The sequence below is a fragment of the Pygocentrus nattereri genome, chromosome 7, assembly GCF_015220715.1.
Source record: "Pygocentrus nattereri isolate fPygNat1 chromosome 7, fPygNat1.pri, whole genome shotgun sequence".
NCBI classification, from domain to species: Eukaryota; Metazoa; Chordata; class Actinopteri; order Characiformes; family Serrasalmidae; genus Pygocentrus; species Pygocentrus nattereri.
In genome coordinates this window covers 29,511,287-29,530,887 of record NC_051217.1, presented here as the reverse complement: position 1 = coordinate 29,530,887, position 19,601 = coordinate 29,511,287, and the positions used below count along the sequence as shown (strand labels likewise).

Below are 19,601 nucleotides of genomic sequence, written 5' to 3'. Positions count from 1 at the left end.
AGAACGAACAACAGACCACGCAAAAGACAGGGGAACAGGCACCAAGACAGACACAGGAACAGAAACAGGGACAGAAACAGAAACAGGAACAGAAACAAAAGGAGACACAGGAACGGGAACCACAACAGGAACGGGAACCGAGACAGACACAACAGTAGGGAACAGGACAAAACCAGGAACAGAACAAGGCAGAAACAAAGGAACGCAAACAGACACAGGAGGCACAGAAGGACCACAGGTAACAGGGACAGAAACGGAGGGCCCAGGGGGAACAGACACTGACGAGGGCGGGATGGGAGGGAACAAAGGGGATGCAACGTCCACGGAGGCAGGCGCGGGGCCTGCTGCGACGTCCACGGAGGCAGGCGCGGGGCCTGCTGCGACGTCCACGGAGGCAGGCGCGGGGCCTGCTGCGACGTCCACGGAGGCAGGCGCGGGGCCTGCTGCGACGTCCACGGAGGCAGGCGCGGGGCCTGCTGCGACGTCCACGGCGACTGGCGGCGGGTCCGGAGGCGCGGCGACTGGCGGCGGGTCCGGAGGCGCGGCGACTGGCGGCGGGTCCGGAGGCGCGGCGACTGGCGGCGGGTCCGGAGGCGCAGGCGTGCCGCGGGGTGCGGCCACGGGATCAGAAGTGCCGCGGGGTGCGGCCACGGGATCAGAAGTGCGGGGTGCGGCTACGGGATCAGAAGTGCCGCGGGGTGCGGCCACGGGATCAGAAGTGCCGCGGGGTGCGGCCACGGGATCAGAAGTGCCGCGGGGTGCGGCCACGGGATCAAGCCTTCGGGCTGGGGACCTCTGCTCCAACCTGGAGGAACACACAGATACTGGACCCACTCGGCCGTTCCCAATGCTCACTCGAGCGATTGGCAGCTCGCAGTGACGCTTGCGAACGAGCCGTGTACCAAAAAACGGGTCATCTGAATGCTCCTTCTGTCTGACACCGTCTTGCACTGCAGGTCGCTCCTCCCTGCAGTGGCGCTCAAGACGGGCAGACCCAAGGCGCTTACCTGAGCTCTCGCCTCCCGGACACAAGGCGGGAAGGTCCTCCGCTTTCTTGCGGGACCGACGAGACGCTCGTGTTCCCTCAGCGCCAGGGGATTTGCTGTCTCCGGCTTGGTGGCGTTGGGACACGGCGAACTCGGGCTGCTTTGAAACAGCCGGAGTTTCGTCCCAACGGAACAACCACATGCCGGAGTCTCGCTTACCTGCTGCGTCCTGTGGGGGCCAGTCTTTCTGTAAGGGGGAGCGAGGAGGCGGACGCACACGCTGAGATAAGCGAGATTTACTACGGGCAAATCCAGGGTCGTGGTCAGAACAGTCCAGGGTCAATGAGCCGACACGGACAGATCGAGGGTAAGACATGACGAAAACAACCAGAACCAACACAAACAAAGACCAGGTACAACGATACAATGATACAAAGATACATAGATACAAAAGGTACAAAGACTGGCAAACGCAAAGGGCAAACACAGGGCTTAAATACATGGAACAATGAGGGACAGGTGAAAACAATCAGGGGCGGAGTTACAAACCAAAACAAGAACACATGGACAGGACTGGGAGGAGCCAACCGTGACACCTGTAATGAGACTATAATCTGCCCTTATTAAAGTAGGCTGACCAAGTCAACAGAAAGCTGACATGCTAACTTGCTAACAGGCCAATTAAATTCAAAGACAGGACTTAATGATCAAACATGACTTATTGTAAGGTTATTACTTATGAGGTTAAAAAGATTCTACAGCAGATTCAAGTTCAGATTTAGGTAGCATTTAGAAACAAACTGGCTCAAAACAATGATTTGTACACTAACTGAAACTGCTTGTAAATTTCTGAAGACATGCCTCCCTTGTGCAGGTTATGGATTAAGTCCAAGGGATTAACTAGGACAAAAAAAAAAAAATACCAAAGCATTAAATTACATGTTGGAAATGTTGGCCTTAGTATTGATTGGATTGGGACATCTCTACTCTCACTGCCATAGCCACATTCTACCTAATGTAAACAACTAGGTGTCAAAACCTTCAACACACTGAGGAACCAAGAGATAAAGTAAGGCCAAGTTTGTGCTAGCAATAGTGTAAAAACGTTTTTCATCCACCTGCCTGCCGCAGCATGCTTCTACTCATCTTTAGACAGGGTGAAAAGAGCGATATGAAATATAAATGTGAGAATGGAAAAGCAGCATGCGTTGTGGAAGGGGCAGAAACATCTGGAAAGCATTATGGCGTCAGGCGCAGAGGAGTGAGCTCCGTTAGGAGGCTGCTTAGATGAGCTGCAAGGGTCTTGTGTTTGTTTAGGGAGCCACTCAGGGGGCCTGTTGTATTAATAGGTCATAGAACATGAGAGAACGGCATGAGAGAACTGAAATCGCGGTCACACTTAGAAATCAAGATAGGTCAGATACAAGCTTCATGAGAAAGACTTTTATGAATTGTCCGAGGCTCTCACAATGTAAGGCAAGAGAAAAACACACAGAGCCTTATCACTGCAAGTGTGACCATTGCTAACGAACGCAGACCAGAAGTCATGTAAAAAATAGAGTTTTATGAATTCAGTGGAATTTGTATGGGAGGAAAGCACATGTTACAGATTTAATGTGCAGCATGCTGACATTTAGTGGGCAAAAAAAGACTTTAAACAGCAAAGCTGATTCAGCACTGCAAGTGTGCTGTATGTGTAATAGAACTATGCTGCGCTACTGGGAGGCTACTAGGGATCTGAAGTAATTTAGCCAAGCTTTGTTTAATTTAACTGAACTTTCCATACATCACAAATATTAGCACTACGCTACAGATCCACAACTATGTTTTGACCAGACATAGAACAAACCAAGAAATAACCACAAAAACAAACAACAGATTTTGAGCAACAAATACAGTCATGCTTGTACAGTTAATTTTTTATTTATTCAATTTGAAGACCACTGACAGCTTGTTCTGGAAGGGCTACTTGAAAATGGACTCCTCAACTCCACTTAATTTTAACCAATAGTACCAGAGCCATTTATAAAGGCACATAAAGGAGATTAAATGTAGCTTTTAGCACTAGCACTATAAAAGTATTTAAAGTGGTAAAATATGCTACAATTGACATTTTCTTTTTAAACATCATGTTGTTTCTGTTGAGCATAGCCTTAGGCTATGGCCTGCAAATGTGTTTGTAATAAGTACTCACTGATTAGTTACAGACAGCTAGCAGTCAAAAGAATTAGCCAAAATTTGCATCCTTAAAACAAACAAATAACATACAAGAATTCCAAATGCAATCTGGGGTCAGAAACGGGTCAGAAACTAACAGGCATTTTACTAAAAATGTACAGAGAACTGTAAACAGCGCGCAGGACTGCTAACTTCATGCTTGTGAGGCACATGGTTCAAAAAGCGCAGTGAAATAATGGAGCTGTTAACAAGCATGAGACAAAGTAGAAAATGAAAGTTTAGTAATGAAGAGATAGCAGTGTTAACAAATAAAGTTTTTATCCCACCAGAACCTTCTGCAGTGGTTTTATTTGACTCCACCTAACCAAAATAGGATTTGAGAAACAATATTGCGGGTGCATCACAGCATATTCAGCAATGTGTCTTGTCACACTTCTACATCTTATCCTGAGAGCTGAAACAGTATTATTTTTTTTGCAAATACTGTTTCAGCATGTGTTTGAGGCTGTGCCTCCATCCAGTCACTACAACTGATGCCACAGTTAATCTGTTAAACTCTAGTTCTACCTAATGAGCAACATAATCAGCTGCTTAAGGCACTGCTGCCACCAGGGGGCCCTCTAACAGCTTCCGGTTTATTACTGTTCCATTATGTTGTCTGAGATAGTGGAGGAAAAGTGCACCTGTAGCAGAAAAAGGAGAACAACAAGGGAAGATAAGGAGAAAAACCTTAAGGATAAAGGTGTGTTTTATTGTTTTGTGGTGTGAATGTTATGCCATTCGTTTTTGGCTTGTAGCTGGACAGCAAGTAAATAGTGGATCTAGGATCTAATGAAGCAGGTTCAACTTAGACAGGCTTTCTGCCTGAGTTTCAGTTTCACAAAACACAGCAGTTAACCTGTTTTACAAAAGCAGTTAACACTTTCTCTCTTTATCTAGGGGTAGATACTGAGGCTATGATTAATCCTCATCAGCATGCACAAGTGTGATGGTTATGTCAAAAAGCCAACTGTGTGAAAGAAGGAAAAAGAAACAACGCTACCTAAATATGTAGAACGTAAAGCATTTATAACAGTAAAAATGTTATGTTGATGTCACTGCCACCGGGCCTAGATTACAACTAAGCTTAAAGCTGGATAAGTAACAAATACTACATTGTGTGACGGACCCTATACTGAAAAAGTTATCTGCAATTTACATTGTAACTTATTAGAACCCCAAATTTGCTTAGGGTCCCCAGAATACTTTGGCTTGCCCCGCTGCTTTTTCCTCCCACATTTTGCATGATCAAACCTAAAACGCACATACATGAGGATGTGAAGTGCATGCCAATAAACTGCGCGTTTAAGTTCTTTTACTAGTTTGGTAAATAAGACAGAAATCATCTAATATGTATCTGAAACTAGCACAAATAGCTCAGTCTGGCCCCAAGTCTATGAACCCCATAACTCATAGCCATGTAACAGACTTCTTAAGCCTTAAATCTACATAAATCTGATCCTGGAGGCAAACAGCATTGGGCAATGCAGTGCTTTCTCTGCCCTCATATGCTTAACTCAGTTCATCTAAATCATCAGTTAATCAGCAGGCTCTCCATGAGTTGAAGTGGACTGAATAACACTGGCTTAAATCATGATGAGGATTAGATAAGGCTGTTCTGGGATGAAGTCATAAATTGCCATGTATGTCTATGGGCACATCCTTAGGCAAAGAGAGAGAAGTGCTAGCTTGATATTATGGGAAAGCATCCAAGGAAGCACTAAAACACACACGCACACACGGCCCTGGAGCGATTGAGAAATTAGTATTAAGAGCTATACGGGTGGTGTTGTTTTTTTTTTGGGGCAAAAGTGCCAGTTATGATTCATGAACAGCACTCTGTTGTATTTCATTGACCCCATCCTACACTCTGCTCCTGTTGGGATCAATGTGAACATTTTAGCAAAAGAAACTGGTTTGATTTTGCAGTGTAGAACAAAGCTGATGGCTTTTTTAGTGCTGCAACAGCAAAGCCTACCCCCTCCTTAAAGTCATGACCTTTAGCTTGAATCATCTACAATATCAAATCTATTGCTTAACATTATTAAACAGTGCCTAAAACAGAATTCCATATATGTAGCAAGCTATGATTTGTGACCTCTGCTGTAAGGTTATGAAAACAGTGCTACTGAATAGGTAAACAAGAGAGATTCCATTCTCCTCCTGTTGCAGTGTGCTACACGATGCGGCCAGCTGAGTTCTAACACATCGTTCTTTCCAGGAATGTACTGCTTTCAGTTGAGGCTTTACACTGCTGCATGTCTTCCAGAGTCTGCACGTATGTCTGTAGGCTGCCATGGGCCTTGTCAGAGCATGCCTGCACAGCTCCAGCTAAATCCCCCCCCAAATAAACACCCACTTCACAGACAAGAAGTCATGCAGTGCATGCTCAGTTCACTTCAATTCAAGTTTCTTTTTCATTACTAGAGATGTAAAATGCATTGTGAAGCATCTATGTGAAGGTGCTGAATCAACTGCACTAAATTTGCAATGTTAGGATCGAATTCTAATAACATTCTACAAGTATTTGCTTAAGGTTGTTGTTTTTTTTCCCATTTCTCTACTGTATAAACAGCCTCTCCAGTCACAGTAATGCACACAATAATCCAAAAGTGTAAGACACAACAAATACTAAAGTATGTGACCTTGTTAATCAATTAAGGAGGCATTCCAACTTAACATTAGAATTTAATGTTTTTGTCTTGCAATGTATTATTCTCTGGTGCAAAGTTGTATCCCTCAGTCTTTTCAATTTGACACAATTTTGCATCCTGTTTTTGCTTTCATCCATCATTCATCCATGTTCTCTCACTACAGTACCCAGCATGTATTACGCAAATACATCATACAACTACTGGGAATTCCTCTCATTGTGATAAATCCAGACTGTTAGCACAGCTTCTGATGCAGAAGTGATTTTAGCCTCCTGGATAATGTTAATTATCTGGTTTTCTTCTGCATCCACTCCAAAGTGCTTTTTTTTTTAAGTTCCCATCAAAACATATCAGAAGAGGATTTTCCTTGTTTTAAACCTGAAAATCTCACTTTAGAGGATATTAAGGTTGTGCTGTATGAGGTGAGTGTTGTTTACAACAGATGTAGCAATGGATACCTGTTTTAATTTGGCCATAAATGTTCCTTTAAGGCAATACACATAGTGTAATATCAGACAGACAGTAGTACAAGCTGTAGAGCAGCTGTACAAAGAGTATTAAATCACCTAAACAAGTATTAAAAGTACAGTGCAAAAAAAACAGGCAGAATACATTTGACACTGCTGTCACTTTGATACATTTCCACCATGCTAAATCAAGAGGCACTAAACCGGTCAAGGACAGAGGACAAAGCATGAGCGGGTTGTTTGTAGGCATCTCTATAAAAATAGGAGAAGGTTCTTTGAATGCATGTGAGGCATGTCGTCTGCTGTGGTCTGAGCTTTACTGAAGCTGTGCAGGCCACAAGCTGGCGTATAACTTGTCTCATATGTGTCTTTTTGAACAGGCTCTTAGTGAGCCAAGCTGTGCACCACTGCTGGTGTGCATCAGAGGAAGGAACAAAAGCAAAGAGGCGGAGCAGATGTAGGTTCTCCTCACTGAATTCCTGATCCCTCGTGATAGGCACATAATGAGAAACAGACCAGTGTTAATTCCGTCACACTCCCCATTCATTATTCACGCCAGATTAGTCTCTTCGTTAAGGGGTTGGCGGGGGTCGCAGGGGCTGCTAAGAGGGGGAGAGTGTCCAAAGAGGTTTGAGACATTGGGTTAGAGGAGGAGCATGGCCATAACATACGCAGCAATGCTTCTTAAAGCCCCTCCCCCTAAGACTATGCATGTGCATGTTTTTACTGCAGCTGCAGCTTTTTATGCCTGTACCTGGTATTCGCTGATCTTAAGGTTCAGGTGTGTTGGGGCCACAAGGACTGGTTTGGGAATCCTGTGTCTACAGGAAAAAGTAGACTGCTAGCAGGTAAACATCTTTAGTTATATCTAAAATTGAAACTGACTGCTAGCTACCTTACGAGTAGACAGAAGGATTATTTACCATATGTACACTTGAGACACAGGAAAAAGGTACTAATGTCCATGTAATAGCAGGTCATGGGATCCCTTTGGCTCATTAGAGAATGGACTTGGAAGGTGGAGGGAGATGAAGGAAGATGAGGAGAACATTCAAATAGAAATTGAAGAAATTTAGATTTTTTTTGCATTTAGATATTTTATAAAATCTCAATAATTGAGTGAATAAACTTTAAAAGTGAGCAAACAAATAAAAGGTGAATAAAATGCATTTCATATTCAAAAAGGTGCATATGTACATTTACCATCCACTGCATCCCTAGTCTGAGTATGAGCATAGTACACTGGGTGAGTGTTGGGACTGCAGTAAAGCAGACAGAGCTTGACATAGGGATCATGCAGAGGGCAGAGAAATGTCAACGCCGGTGACGTTACACGGTAGAACCGCTGCCAGTGCCCTCGTCAAAACCATTCTGAGTGTTTGTTCTCCTGGAGTGGATCAGGGCCACTCCAGAACCAGTCACCACACACATAAACAAACAGAGACTCCAGTATTGCCAGCTCCTGGGAAAACTCCCCTCAGGACTTTGACATCACTGTCCCAGATCTATGGTCTTTCTTTTACCCCTTTAGGCCAAGCAATGGAGTCTGTGTGACCTGAAAAGTTGCCTAAACTTGAGTAGTTCAGCCACAGAACACTTATCAAAGCCTATTATGTAGCAAAGGAAACCAGCCATTATAGTGATGCCTTTAAAGCCTCAACAGCTGTGAGCAAGCCCTACCCTCCACACACTGGCTGACGTCCTTGTAGTGTTCTTAAGCATGACTAAGGTCTGCAAGTTCATCGTTGTCTACAAGATCTCTTATGGTAAGCTTATCTACATAACATTTCGTGCAAATGGCATTCGAATCTATATGCGTACATGAACAGATGTGGATTTCCACATACAAGTCCTTGCAAAGGTCAGGTTAGATTCTATACAAGCCAAACGACCTGGGCAAACACCCAAACAACCCACTGACAAAGAGCAATGAATGGGCAGGATTCCTCAAGCTTACATTGAGACAATGGAAAAAGCCCAGTGAAAAGGACTCTACCATTTGTTTTTTACATTGCAATACGCAACTCCGGAGGACAGAAGTATTCGTTCAGGGGCAAGTCTTCTCCCTGTTTTAGTCCTGGATAAAAAGAAATTATGTATTTTTAGAAGAGTAGACACTAGAAAAGACTACAAGAGAAGACAGGAGAAGTGAAGAGAGAAGCACAGAAGAGGTGAGAAGAGATTTATGATGTATGTGGTTGTGAAATGCTCCATCAGCCCTGCATGGCCTGCTCTTTGTGTGGAAATGGCAGGTGAGAGAGATTACCTCCACAGCTCCTCAAACAGACAAGAGGCTTGTGCGAACCTGCCTTTGGTGACCCATTTTAATCCATGATTGGGAGTAAATGTGGAAAAAGGTGGGGGTGGATGCTGATATTTTGACAGCACAATCTAGGCTTTATCATCTGACCTGTCCAACTGATGAGGCACAACAGGAACGCTGTTCAGCAGTTGCCTGTAAAAGGACATTAATCATTTAAAAGGACGTCAACCTCCAAACTTACAGAATAAAGCTGCTCTCTGGCTAAACAAAAAGACTCCTTAGTGTAATTCTAGAGAAACAGGCCTCTCTTTAGGGAAAGGAATTTCACTCCTGAAAGCTTTTGCCTTCCATCTGTGTAATGCACTATGTAGTTACACAAATTCACCAATGAAAAACAAACCATGGCTTCTTAGGCCAAGTTGCACCTAACTCTGGTATTTGCCCAATAGATGCCCTTTTTTTTTAAAGTCCTAGGCTGGGCTAAGTCTGTGTTCTCAAAACCAACCCTACAGCTCTAATTCAGTCTCATCAACAAAGACAGATGCTTTCCACAAAGAGCACGAGTAACCTCACCCACGAATGCCGTTTACGCTGCTTTCTTAATGAAAACCATTAGTGCAATTCTAACACAGCATGCACAAAAGTTGCTATAGCTGCTGGTGTTTACAAGCACCATCTCAAATTGTTCTGAATGAGTCAGGTTACAATAACCTAGCTCTATTAACAATCGACTCTGACCAGTCAGGACCTGAGCAGACCCACCCTTAAGAACCTGCCATCAATAGTGAGGAATTAGACAGGCTTTACCGTGACTATGGCCTGGAAGTGGTGTAACACAGGGCTCAGAATGAATGGATCAGAATATGTGAATGGGGCGGGGGCCTAAGTATTGTATACAACTGGGGAATTCTTCAGCAGTCTCGAACACGACTCTTCGTTTCACCACTCAGAGAAGAACTCCCTCAGGCCTTCTAGGCATCTAGAGAAAGCCTAATGTCTGTATTCTTCAGTAAATTTTTATTTAATGTAAACATCATGCGTGTTGTACTTAAACTCTGCAAGTATTGTACTACAACTCTTATCTCATTGTTTAGCTGTGGTTGGAAACAAAAGGGTTACATTCTTAAGATTCTTGAGACACCTAGGTAGATACAGTTAAAGTGAGGTTTCCGTTTGGTAGGTCAATCATGTTTATATTTCCAGTGGGTGGAATTTTTTTTTAGGAAAAAGCCTCGCACTAGCCCTCCTGTAAGTCCTAAATACATCCCTAAGTTAGAATGTGAGTGGTAGCTGCCCAGGTTTTAGCCAGTTGCTAGAAATGGCAGTGGCAATACAATGCTAGGTCTCTTTACCAAATGTGTTTTAATGCAAAACCGCTACATACAGTGTAAAATATATGTTAATGTCAAATAAAACACAAAAAATATTACAAGCTTCAAATGTCTGCATAGTTTAGATAGTGTAAAAATGTTCATTTGAATATCCATTATCTTAGTGCTAATATATCAGAGTCCTGAAGGGCCGTTAGCAGAAATGAACTTTGCTTTAACAGTCGTGGTTCACCACTGCCACCACATAGACAGAAAGTTTTCCAAAACTCTTAAAAAAAAGATTGTTTGTGGTTCTAAAAGGAGAGGAATAGAAAATACAGTAGCATCGCAGGAGCTTGGCAGTTATGTAAAGATAGCGCTCCACCTCCACACTCCAACACATGCACGGCAGAAGACAGCTATTTGGCTTCACAGACAGGCGGACTAGGAAAGGACTCTCCTTTTTTTTTTTTATCATCACCTCAGCAAGTGTCACTGTCTATCGGAGAAGACGGAAGCTTGAAAAAGTCTGGATAAGCGTACAGTACACCCCTCTCAATACTGCCGGTAGCCCAGCTGAGAGAGGTCAGCACCACACAAGACTTTATTTATAGCCCAGCAACAGCCGCAGGAACTGGGAGCCAGAGCTTTTACAGGCTTTTCAGTAAATGGATGATCTATGCATGAGAGTCAGCAAGGGGAATGCTGCCAATGAGTAACATAGCTACCCTTCCATCTCTACTGATAGGCTGCCACTGTTGGTAGAAACTCAAACTGGTGACAACTTATTTGGGAAGAGGTTAGCTTACTCTGATTCTAATGAGGAAAAGATCCAGGGTTACAATAAGCTGGGGTGTAGCCAGCCTACTAGAAGGATTTCTTACAAAGGTCATGTATGTGGCACTTGGCTATACCCCTGCAGATAGATGTTTAGATAGATATTGAAAGCCATTGGCCTCTAAGCTTTAAAAATCTCAGTTTTATATTCCTGAGTTGACTGACACAGCAGATGTCAATAAATACACATAACCTTGATATCCTGATTTTATCGGCTAAAAACTGGGCTCTAGTGTGTCTTCATCATGTAAAAAACATAGCATACATATCGAAATGCATTTACTTACTGCTTTAAAAAGTTATAGCCCTGTAATCCTGAATGTTGTTCTCTTCGATACCATTTAAAGAGACTTTATTTTGCATTGCTGGGAGTTCCAGCGAGGCCAATGAGTCTGTGTAATATCAGTCAGTTTTATATAGCAGTTTAATACACCAGTTGGTTCTAGTCACTGCAAAACTGGTTTCAGAAGACTTTTGCTAAAGTTATCAATTCCATTGATTTCTCTGCATACTTCAATTACTGAGATGTAAACTAAGAGTCATTCAGAGTGGTTTGATGTAAAACGGTTAATTCTAGGGAAACTAACTCAGACTCCTTTACAGTGATGATGATCTTACAGGAACAATGTCCACAGTACAAATATAGCCATTTTTTATATGTAATGTTCATAATTGGTAAAATAGTTTTCTTCTGGTACTATTTTTAAAAATAGTTTTTTTTCGGGTACTATTTTTAAAAATAGTTTTTTTTCGTGTACTATTTTTTAAAATAGTTTTCTTCGGGTACTATTTTTAAAAATTGTTTTTTTGGGGTACTATTTTTTAAAATCGTTTTCTTCGGGTACTATTTTTTAAAATCGTTTTCTTCGGGTACTATTTTTTAAAATCGTTTTCTTCAGGTACTATTTTTTAAAATAGTTTCCTTCGGGTACCATTTTCCTTTACAACAGCTTGCATGTATCTCTCTGCCATGAATGGATTAAAAAATATTTTCAGGCTAAAATCTTATGTTAAAACAGCCTTTCAACAATGTCTCAGGCCTTACTGTATTGATAACAATTTCATGTAACAGTTTTCTGTAAAAGAGCTTTTAAAGAGATAAAATGCTTTGGCTCCTATCACCACTTCTATGAACTGTGAAAACCACTCTAAATGCCTTTGTTCATACATAAGCATTTTAATACTGCAGAGTTTTAAAAGAAATCAGTAGTGTCAAATTCAATTCAGTATGCAAATTCAGTAGTGGTCTACACTGCAGGCAGCAGTCATTAAATGTGCGCATGTATATGTTCAGTGTTATGCTTACTATATTCAAAGCTTAGCCGTGGAGTGACATCATCCTCTGCTTGTTGCGCTGATGTGTCCAGGAGGAAAAGGAGGAAGAGAGAACAGGCCAGGAAAGAGGGCCACGCCATGCTAGCTCTCCGCATGCCGCTCCTCGGAGATCACACTACCTTTGACAACTCTCAGGAGCTTATGGAATGCATGAAGAACCTCTCTTCTCTCCTTTATTTCAGTCCTCTGCCTGGATCCCTTGGTAGTATCTCACACTCCTACAGCAGTGTGTTGATGGAACCCTGGAGCCTGAGATCAATTCAACTTCACAACTTCGTCCTTCCACGAACTGATGAATCTCCCTGGACAGACAGTCCGTTCAGATCAGCCTCCATGTGTTCAGAGCTTCTTAGAAATCCTGCAATGAGGACACAAGTCGAAAGTTAGGTTAGTCATGCCCTCAAGACGAGAAGGGGCTATTTAATACCCTTTAGGCCTGCCCCTAAAATCGAGCGCCCACAGGATATACAAAGGAAACAATCGTTGTGCAACACAACACTGGGCACTAAGCATGTGTGTTCTTGCTGCACTTTGTTTGGTATAAGTGAGACCATGCATGCTGTATTAATTTCACAAGCATCTGTTAGTTTCTAAATGGGGCAAATACCCTCTTTATGTGAACCACCAACCACACCTGGAGTTTTATGAACAAACATCTCACACCAAGAGTCCTGGTCCAGAAACAGTTGTCTGTTAATCACCTCCTAATGAATATGCTTAAATGAACACAGGAAGGGAGCCACATCGTGACTGACACATCGTAACTCAGCTCAAATTTCATAAGGTTATACTTACCAGCATAAGATGAAAAGGACTGGAATAAAGTATCTACTACCTGTACGTTTAACTAAATGTTATTAAACTGTATAATACGCCCATATCAGATTGCAGTAATGAATGAGGGCCGACATATGGGTCTTAAGGGAAAGTGCCTCAGGGCAACAGCTGTGCGTTTTCACTTTCTAGCTATTGAGGTTAGGTTGCACGCAAATGTTTTTGCCTGTGTATTCATGTTTGTATGTGTGGGTTCATTTCCAACAGGAACTACGGTAGGTGGTAAAGCCTGGTGGTTCTTAGTAAGTTTACACCTGAGTTAACAAGAAATATCACATTGATCATGTTGCAGCATATACTACCACCCACATGCGTTTTACTACCTATAAAGGGATTATTCATTTCAAAATTCCAGGAAATTTTGAAAAGAATCCTTTTAAAGTAAATGTCTTGGTATTAGTGTGAAGAATTGCTCCAGTGCTATACATCCTCTTTTGCTTCCTGTTGGTTCACTGAGCATATTCAAGTGGCCTGACCACAAGGCAAATGAAATGGATTGTAAATAATTCGAACAGCGTAGCACTGGATACCGGTTATACAGTTACAGGCTGGAACCCGATCCTGTCATCATCTCAATAACGTCAGCAGCGTAATGCTAAAGTAGTTTCCATTACAGCTTCCTCTGAGGCTAGCCTTTTAAGTGCAACCATAAGACTAATCCAATTCCAACCATTTGAGGTTAGAGATTTAATATAAAGTCAAACATTAATAGGGTGATTGCTTTTACAAACTGCCAACACTAAACTACTAACAAGTAGACTGTGGTCTTTAAGCCATCAGACTGTCATGGCCACAGTTGGAGCACATTCATAAAGTACCTCCACTTTCTAAAAACATGTTTACAATATAAGCAAATTACATAAAGAAAAAAGGCTGCATTTGCCAGTTTTGATTTTAAATTTACATTTTTTAATGTCATTAAATCACATCACAATACTTTCTGGCGTGAAATGACATACAACCTCTTTATACCTGGTCACTTTGTGTGACTAGTATCTGGACTTGGTAGTCAAATGTGTCTCCAGTTAGTTAAACTGAAACCAAATTGCGGGACGGTGTGTGGGATGGAATATTCAAAGTTACCAACTGTTAATCGGTTGGACTTTTCCGTTTGCAGTTTGTTTTGCCCAGTAACATCTGTCCATATTGCTGCTAAGCACTTCGATTCAAGAAGAGCCCCAAAGATTCATACTTATGCCTGAGAATTTTGAAGAGTTTGGAGGACAAGATAATACACCTCCATCTGGACACACAAATCCAATCTGATAACTTGCAAATAACAGTGCGGACAGTCGTCTCAAAAGATCTAGTTTGAGCAACAAATCAGATTTACCTGCAGTCTGAAAAGAACCACAGACTTTGTAGCACAATATACATCACTGTGACAATGCTGATCATCAGGCTACCTGAACAAAAGTGAGCATTTTCTGTGAGCCTTGGGTAAAGTGTTTCATTTTGCTATTTGAAACTTTGTCACATCATCAGTACTATGTCACTGTGATATATACTAAGCTATAGTCAGTTTTTATAACCTACTTTGTCATTTCACCCAAAAAAAAAAAAAGGTTTAATGACACAACCCAATGTCAGAAAAACATATCAAAAGTTGACAGAAATACAGGCAACACCTACTGAAATAAGCCTTTATGAATGTTAATGTAGTAGGTGTAATATGTAGGGGTTCTGGAGCCTTATGAACATTTGTGTTACCACAATTTTACGATATGGAATAACTCAAAACAAGAAAAAGAACAAGAAAATCTTGTAATATTTTAGAAACAACCCAAAAATGAGAAATATTATATATAAACTATATTTAAGATGATTTCACTTTCTGAGATATGTTTAGTGCTTGAAGAGTTTTAGCATGACAGATTACTTTTAGATGCTAATCTTAAGCGAAAAACTATACAGCCTGTACTGGCAGATACTTAAGGTTTTAATATTGCTATCAGAAAAGAAGCAGTAGACGCTTACCATGTCTACTGATCAGAAACCTGAAATTCTATTAACATCCTGATATTCTATTAATGAGGGTCAACTTGGATGAGCTGCCTTATTATGATACAGACACTGTCAGAAAACAGAAAACTCAATTACAGAACGAACAAAAACAAAGTTGTATCACCATCAATGTGTGAAATATGTTATTGGGTTGTCAGGACTAAACAACGTCTAGAAGCAGCTCAACTGGCAAAGCAAGAGGAATTAGCACCATTACCTTCTTATTATAAGAGTGTTAAATCTGTTCAGTGTTTTTCTTGTCTGTTTTGCTTTGTTTCCTTTGACACGGACACCCAGCCTTTGTTTACTAGAGCTGCAGAATTAGAGATGACAGATTTATCAATGTCAGAGAAGTCCTGCAGGTTAAAAACTCACATCTCTACACAAGCCATTGCATACTTATGACAGCCAAAGTTGAACCGATCTAAAGCTGTGTGAAAGTGTGAAAGAGCTCAAAGAGGGGACAGTTCCACTGCCAAAAGAAGTGACAGAGCTGGAAAGCACATCTCCCTAATACAGACCATTAAAAGAACACAATCTGCCTGGTTCAGCTTCAGCATCATCACAGATAGAAAGACTCTGAAAGCATGAAAAACTGAATGAAAGTTATTTCAACAGTTATTTCAGTAGCTATTTATTATCCACACTGTACCAAACTAATGCAATTCCAGAACTCGACACCTTGCAGCATTTCAGTGCAAATTATAAGGCCACCCCTCTCTCCCACTGTCCATATGCTGAGGTGTGCTCCGGTCAAGGCCGTAGGCTGAGCCATATTGGTGGAGGAGGTTCACTACAAGCATCATTAGCCCTTGTACAGAGGGGCATATTAGTGTGACATCCCCATTGACCAGTGCTGATGCATTCCCATTTATCCAGCGAATGGAACCCAATCTAAGCACAGGCCTGTGACAAGGCTAATGGAGTTAACCCATTAATCTCCAGATTTCAGTTGTTACAATTTTTTGTCACCAAAAAACTGGAACTATGCTTTTTCATTTGACCACTGGTCCAATACTGAAGGGTCCAGTTTCAAGATGCCAATCCTGTGTCAACAGGATTGATGGTGTTCTCATCTGTCTACCTCTTCTAACACTTGCAGCTGAAGTCAGCAACAATTTAGCGGATTCTTTACTCTTTTACGGATTATAAAGTTACCTAGGGAATATAAAGCACTATTCCATGACCAACAAGTGCACACAAAGGTAAACCAGAATGGTATGTTGTCTGCTATTTTTTCAGAAAAGATTTGGCTAAGGGAGATAAGCTAGTTAGGAAGCTAACAGCTAGTATTTATGCTGGCCTCCACAGAACTAGTGTTTTTTTTGCTCATATTTCTACTTATCAGAGAATAACATAAAATTTGCTTCTTTTACAAACATGATTCTCATTTTTGTGAATGTGTGAGCCCAGATGGTGTATTATAGGCTTTTATTTCATGTCAGTGCACTAGTGCTAAGTTAGTTATTAAGCAATGCAGCAAATTTGCTAAACTAGTGGCCTAAATAACCAAAAAGACTTTTAAATCATATATTATACCTATTATGTTGGTGCAGATATCTCAAGCAGGTGGAAAATGGACTAGAACTAAACCATTAAGTTCTGTTGGTTCATGCTTGTGTCAGTTTTTTCATGTTAGCACAACTAGTGTTAAGCTAACTTTAAACAGGGTAGCTAATTAGCTAAAGCAGACCCTTTAGAGTGGGTTTAAAAAGATGGGTAAATCATTAATTAATTAAATAAGATAATCATTAATAATTGTGGTTATTATGATGCTTCCAGGTATCTCAAGCAGAAGGATAATGGACTAGAAGTAGAACTTAAGTTTTGTTGCTTCCTGTTGCTGTTCCTAAAGGGTTAAGGAATGCAAAGGTAGGTAAGCAGGCAATACGGAACAGTTGTATGTTTGCACCTCAATACCCACCCCGTTTCCGGTTCCATCCGGCGCTAAACCACACCCCTGCCCACTACAATGTCCCTTTAATGTGGACTTGGGTTGAAGCATGTGAAAAGGCCTGTCATCAGAGATTTATATGGAGCCTTACGCATGACACTTCTTTATCTACAGACGGATTAATCCTAGAGCAATGAATCATCCAAATGTTTCACTATTCCTCTTAAGTCCTAAAAGTGATGAATAGCTAAGGACTAGGTATGATCCTGACACTAAAGACCCCAGTGAACAAACATGACCCTGGCACATTAATCACAACTTAACTGTCTAATAAAGTCTGTTTTCCCTTAAATGTACAATACAAACTTCACAGCGTGCTTCAGCCTGACTGACATCAATTTTATTGCACAACTTCTTAGGTTGGGTTACGTCTCCTGGGTTTTGTACATTGGAATAACGCTGCCAGTAAGTTGGAACAAAAAAAGAAAAGATAACTCGATAAGGAAATTGGATAAAGACTGCAAACATCCAGTGAGACCTCTGAGAGAATTATTGTGAAAAACTAAAGCTTTGTCTATGATTCCTTGTGTTTTTATGCCCCCTCTTCCAGTTCATCGAAAGCTTTGGATGTTTATGGAAATACGGCCACTGTGGGACAGCTGAAAGGACAAGTGCTTCTTAAAGGAGTCTATATGGAAATTGATGGATTGATGTGAGCCCCTATCAGTAGCAGTCTGAAGACACCTGCCAGTCATTCATTTGACATGTGTCATCATTTTCTCAGGATAACCAATCATGACTTCCAATCAGGCTAGAGCAGTCAGACAGTCATAAATCAATCAGGCTTTTGAAAAACATCCTCTGAACTCGGAAACCATCTTTCAGACATACAAAAAATCCTGAGCTGCATACAGAAACTCATACTCCTACCAAGTTGCTCATCAGTGAACAGCAGAGTGATCAAAGTCCACATCATATGCTCTTACAAAATTGGCAAGTCTCAGCCACAGTTACACATCAACATTAGCAAATGAAAATGCAAATAAAATGTTACCAAGCATGGCAGTCAGCACAGAGATAGCATCTGGGCGTCATCCCAGTGTGTGAAGTGAGCGATGGGACCAGATGTACCTTCGTGTCTACTGCAAATATAGCAGCGGCCGTACTCCAGCAACAGGTGTCCTGACTCTTAGATTTGTCATCAGGGATAAGATGACACAGGACGGAGGGAAGGGAGGGAAGAGGGGGCGGCACTTTTCTTTCCTCGAGTCTGACGCAGTCTTAATAACAGCTAAATAACAGCTTCCCTGCAAGCACGTCATCCAGAGGCCAGGCAACTGTGAATACAGATAGCGGCACACCTGTGTTTTAACACCTGATGGGTTTTCTGATAGAGGTTAGGGGGAGAAGCGGGAGTGAAGCATACAGCTGTTCTTCGTCCTTGTCCTGCTTTCCCTCACTTCAGTAAAGTAGTTTCAGATGTAAGACAGAAAGAGAAGGAGAGAGGGAGAGAGGCTCATGGGTGATGTGTCATCCATCTGGTCTCAGAAGGCTACGAAAGACCGAATCGTATACGTGAGGTGGAAGAATGACTCATCGCATTTTAAAGTTCTGTTGATAAAAGTATCTGCCACAAAAGTGAGCACTCACCAAGATGCCTGAGTCAGATCAAACCAAAAGCACTTCCTGCTAAGACTTTCAATAACTGAACGTTACTCAGCGATTGGGTTCAGGTATTTACAGCAGCTCGGTAGCAGCTCCTTTAGCACTCTTGAGTGTTCTTTTTGTTGCCGTGCACTACGGAAACCGTGACCCAGCAAGAGTGGAATCCAACACTGTGTCTTCTCCTGTCCTCTCCTTCTCCTGTCTGCTCCCAGGGCCCAGCTTAGAGTAATTAATGGCCCACTCCTTCCTGGGCGATCCGGCTAGTGCTAATTACATCCATATGCTCCTTCAAAGACCTTTAATTGCCTAATTAAAATCTTATTAAATAGCCAAATCAAAATGGAAAGACTTCTTGAACCAGGGCTCAGTCTGCACTTTGAAAGTGACGAAAAAAGCAGCTTCACGCTTTGGGAAGCTCCTGCATGTGACCAGGCTAATTTCATGAAGGGCACTCTCTGGAAGAGAACCTTTAAATATTAGTTTAATGGAATGAGGAGCCTTTACTGAGGGATAAGTATAAAATATGACCATGGAGCCACAGTCAATGCAGTCTCTCCAACCCAAAATGGCTTAAACAGGAGGAGCCCTAAGATGTGTAAATACTTCAAATGGACTTTTCGGGCATTTCATTCCCTTTCTCCCGGTTAAGAAATTTCCATAGTAGATGTGGGAGCCAGCAGATGAAAGGTAGAGCAGCTTTAGAGTGTCTAAGGAAAGACTTTCAATTGCTGTCAACTCTTTGGAGGATTAAGAAAAAAAGAGACCAGACCGCTGGTTCTGTTTCAGGATCAGAGTGGCCTTTTAGCACAAATTTACTAAAGATCAGTGTAGGTAGTTAGAAAAAGGATTCCATAATTTCAAAGAATACCTCTGCAATGCTAATGCGAATGAAAGATAAAAGGAAGATACAGAGTTAGATATAATAATTTCACTAATGCTTATTATTAGCGATGTGAGGGGCTCCTGAGTGGTATAACCATCTATGCATGGGCCATATTGTCAACAGATTGTGAGTTTGATCCCCGGAGCTGCCACCACCATCCATAGCCAGGAGTCCAAGACAGCATAATTGGCCTTGCTCTCTCTGCTCATCACTTACAGGGTGATCTGCTAACTGACACAACATAACTGGCAG

General features: G+C 41.8%; 1 protein-coding gene across 2 annotated transcripts in view; it reads right to left on the bottom strand.

The window, feature by feature from the left end:
• Positions 1–19,601, bottom strand: part of sema4ba (sema domain, immunoglobulin domain (Ig), transmembrane domain (TM) and short cytoplasmic domain, (semaphorin) 4Ba) — a 95,958-nt gene that overhangs the window by 38,347 nt on the left and 38,010 nt on the right. For both annotated transcript variants that reach the window (XM_017711109.2, XM_017711108.2), the window contains exon 2: positions 12,041–12,427. In XM_017711109.2, the coding sequence (XP_017566598.1) occupies positions 12,041–12,164 (124 nt within the window). In that variant the 5' untranslated portion in view covers positions 12,165–12,427. The remainder of the gene's footprint in view (positions 1–12,040; positions 12,428–19,601) is intronic.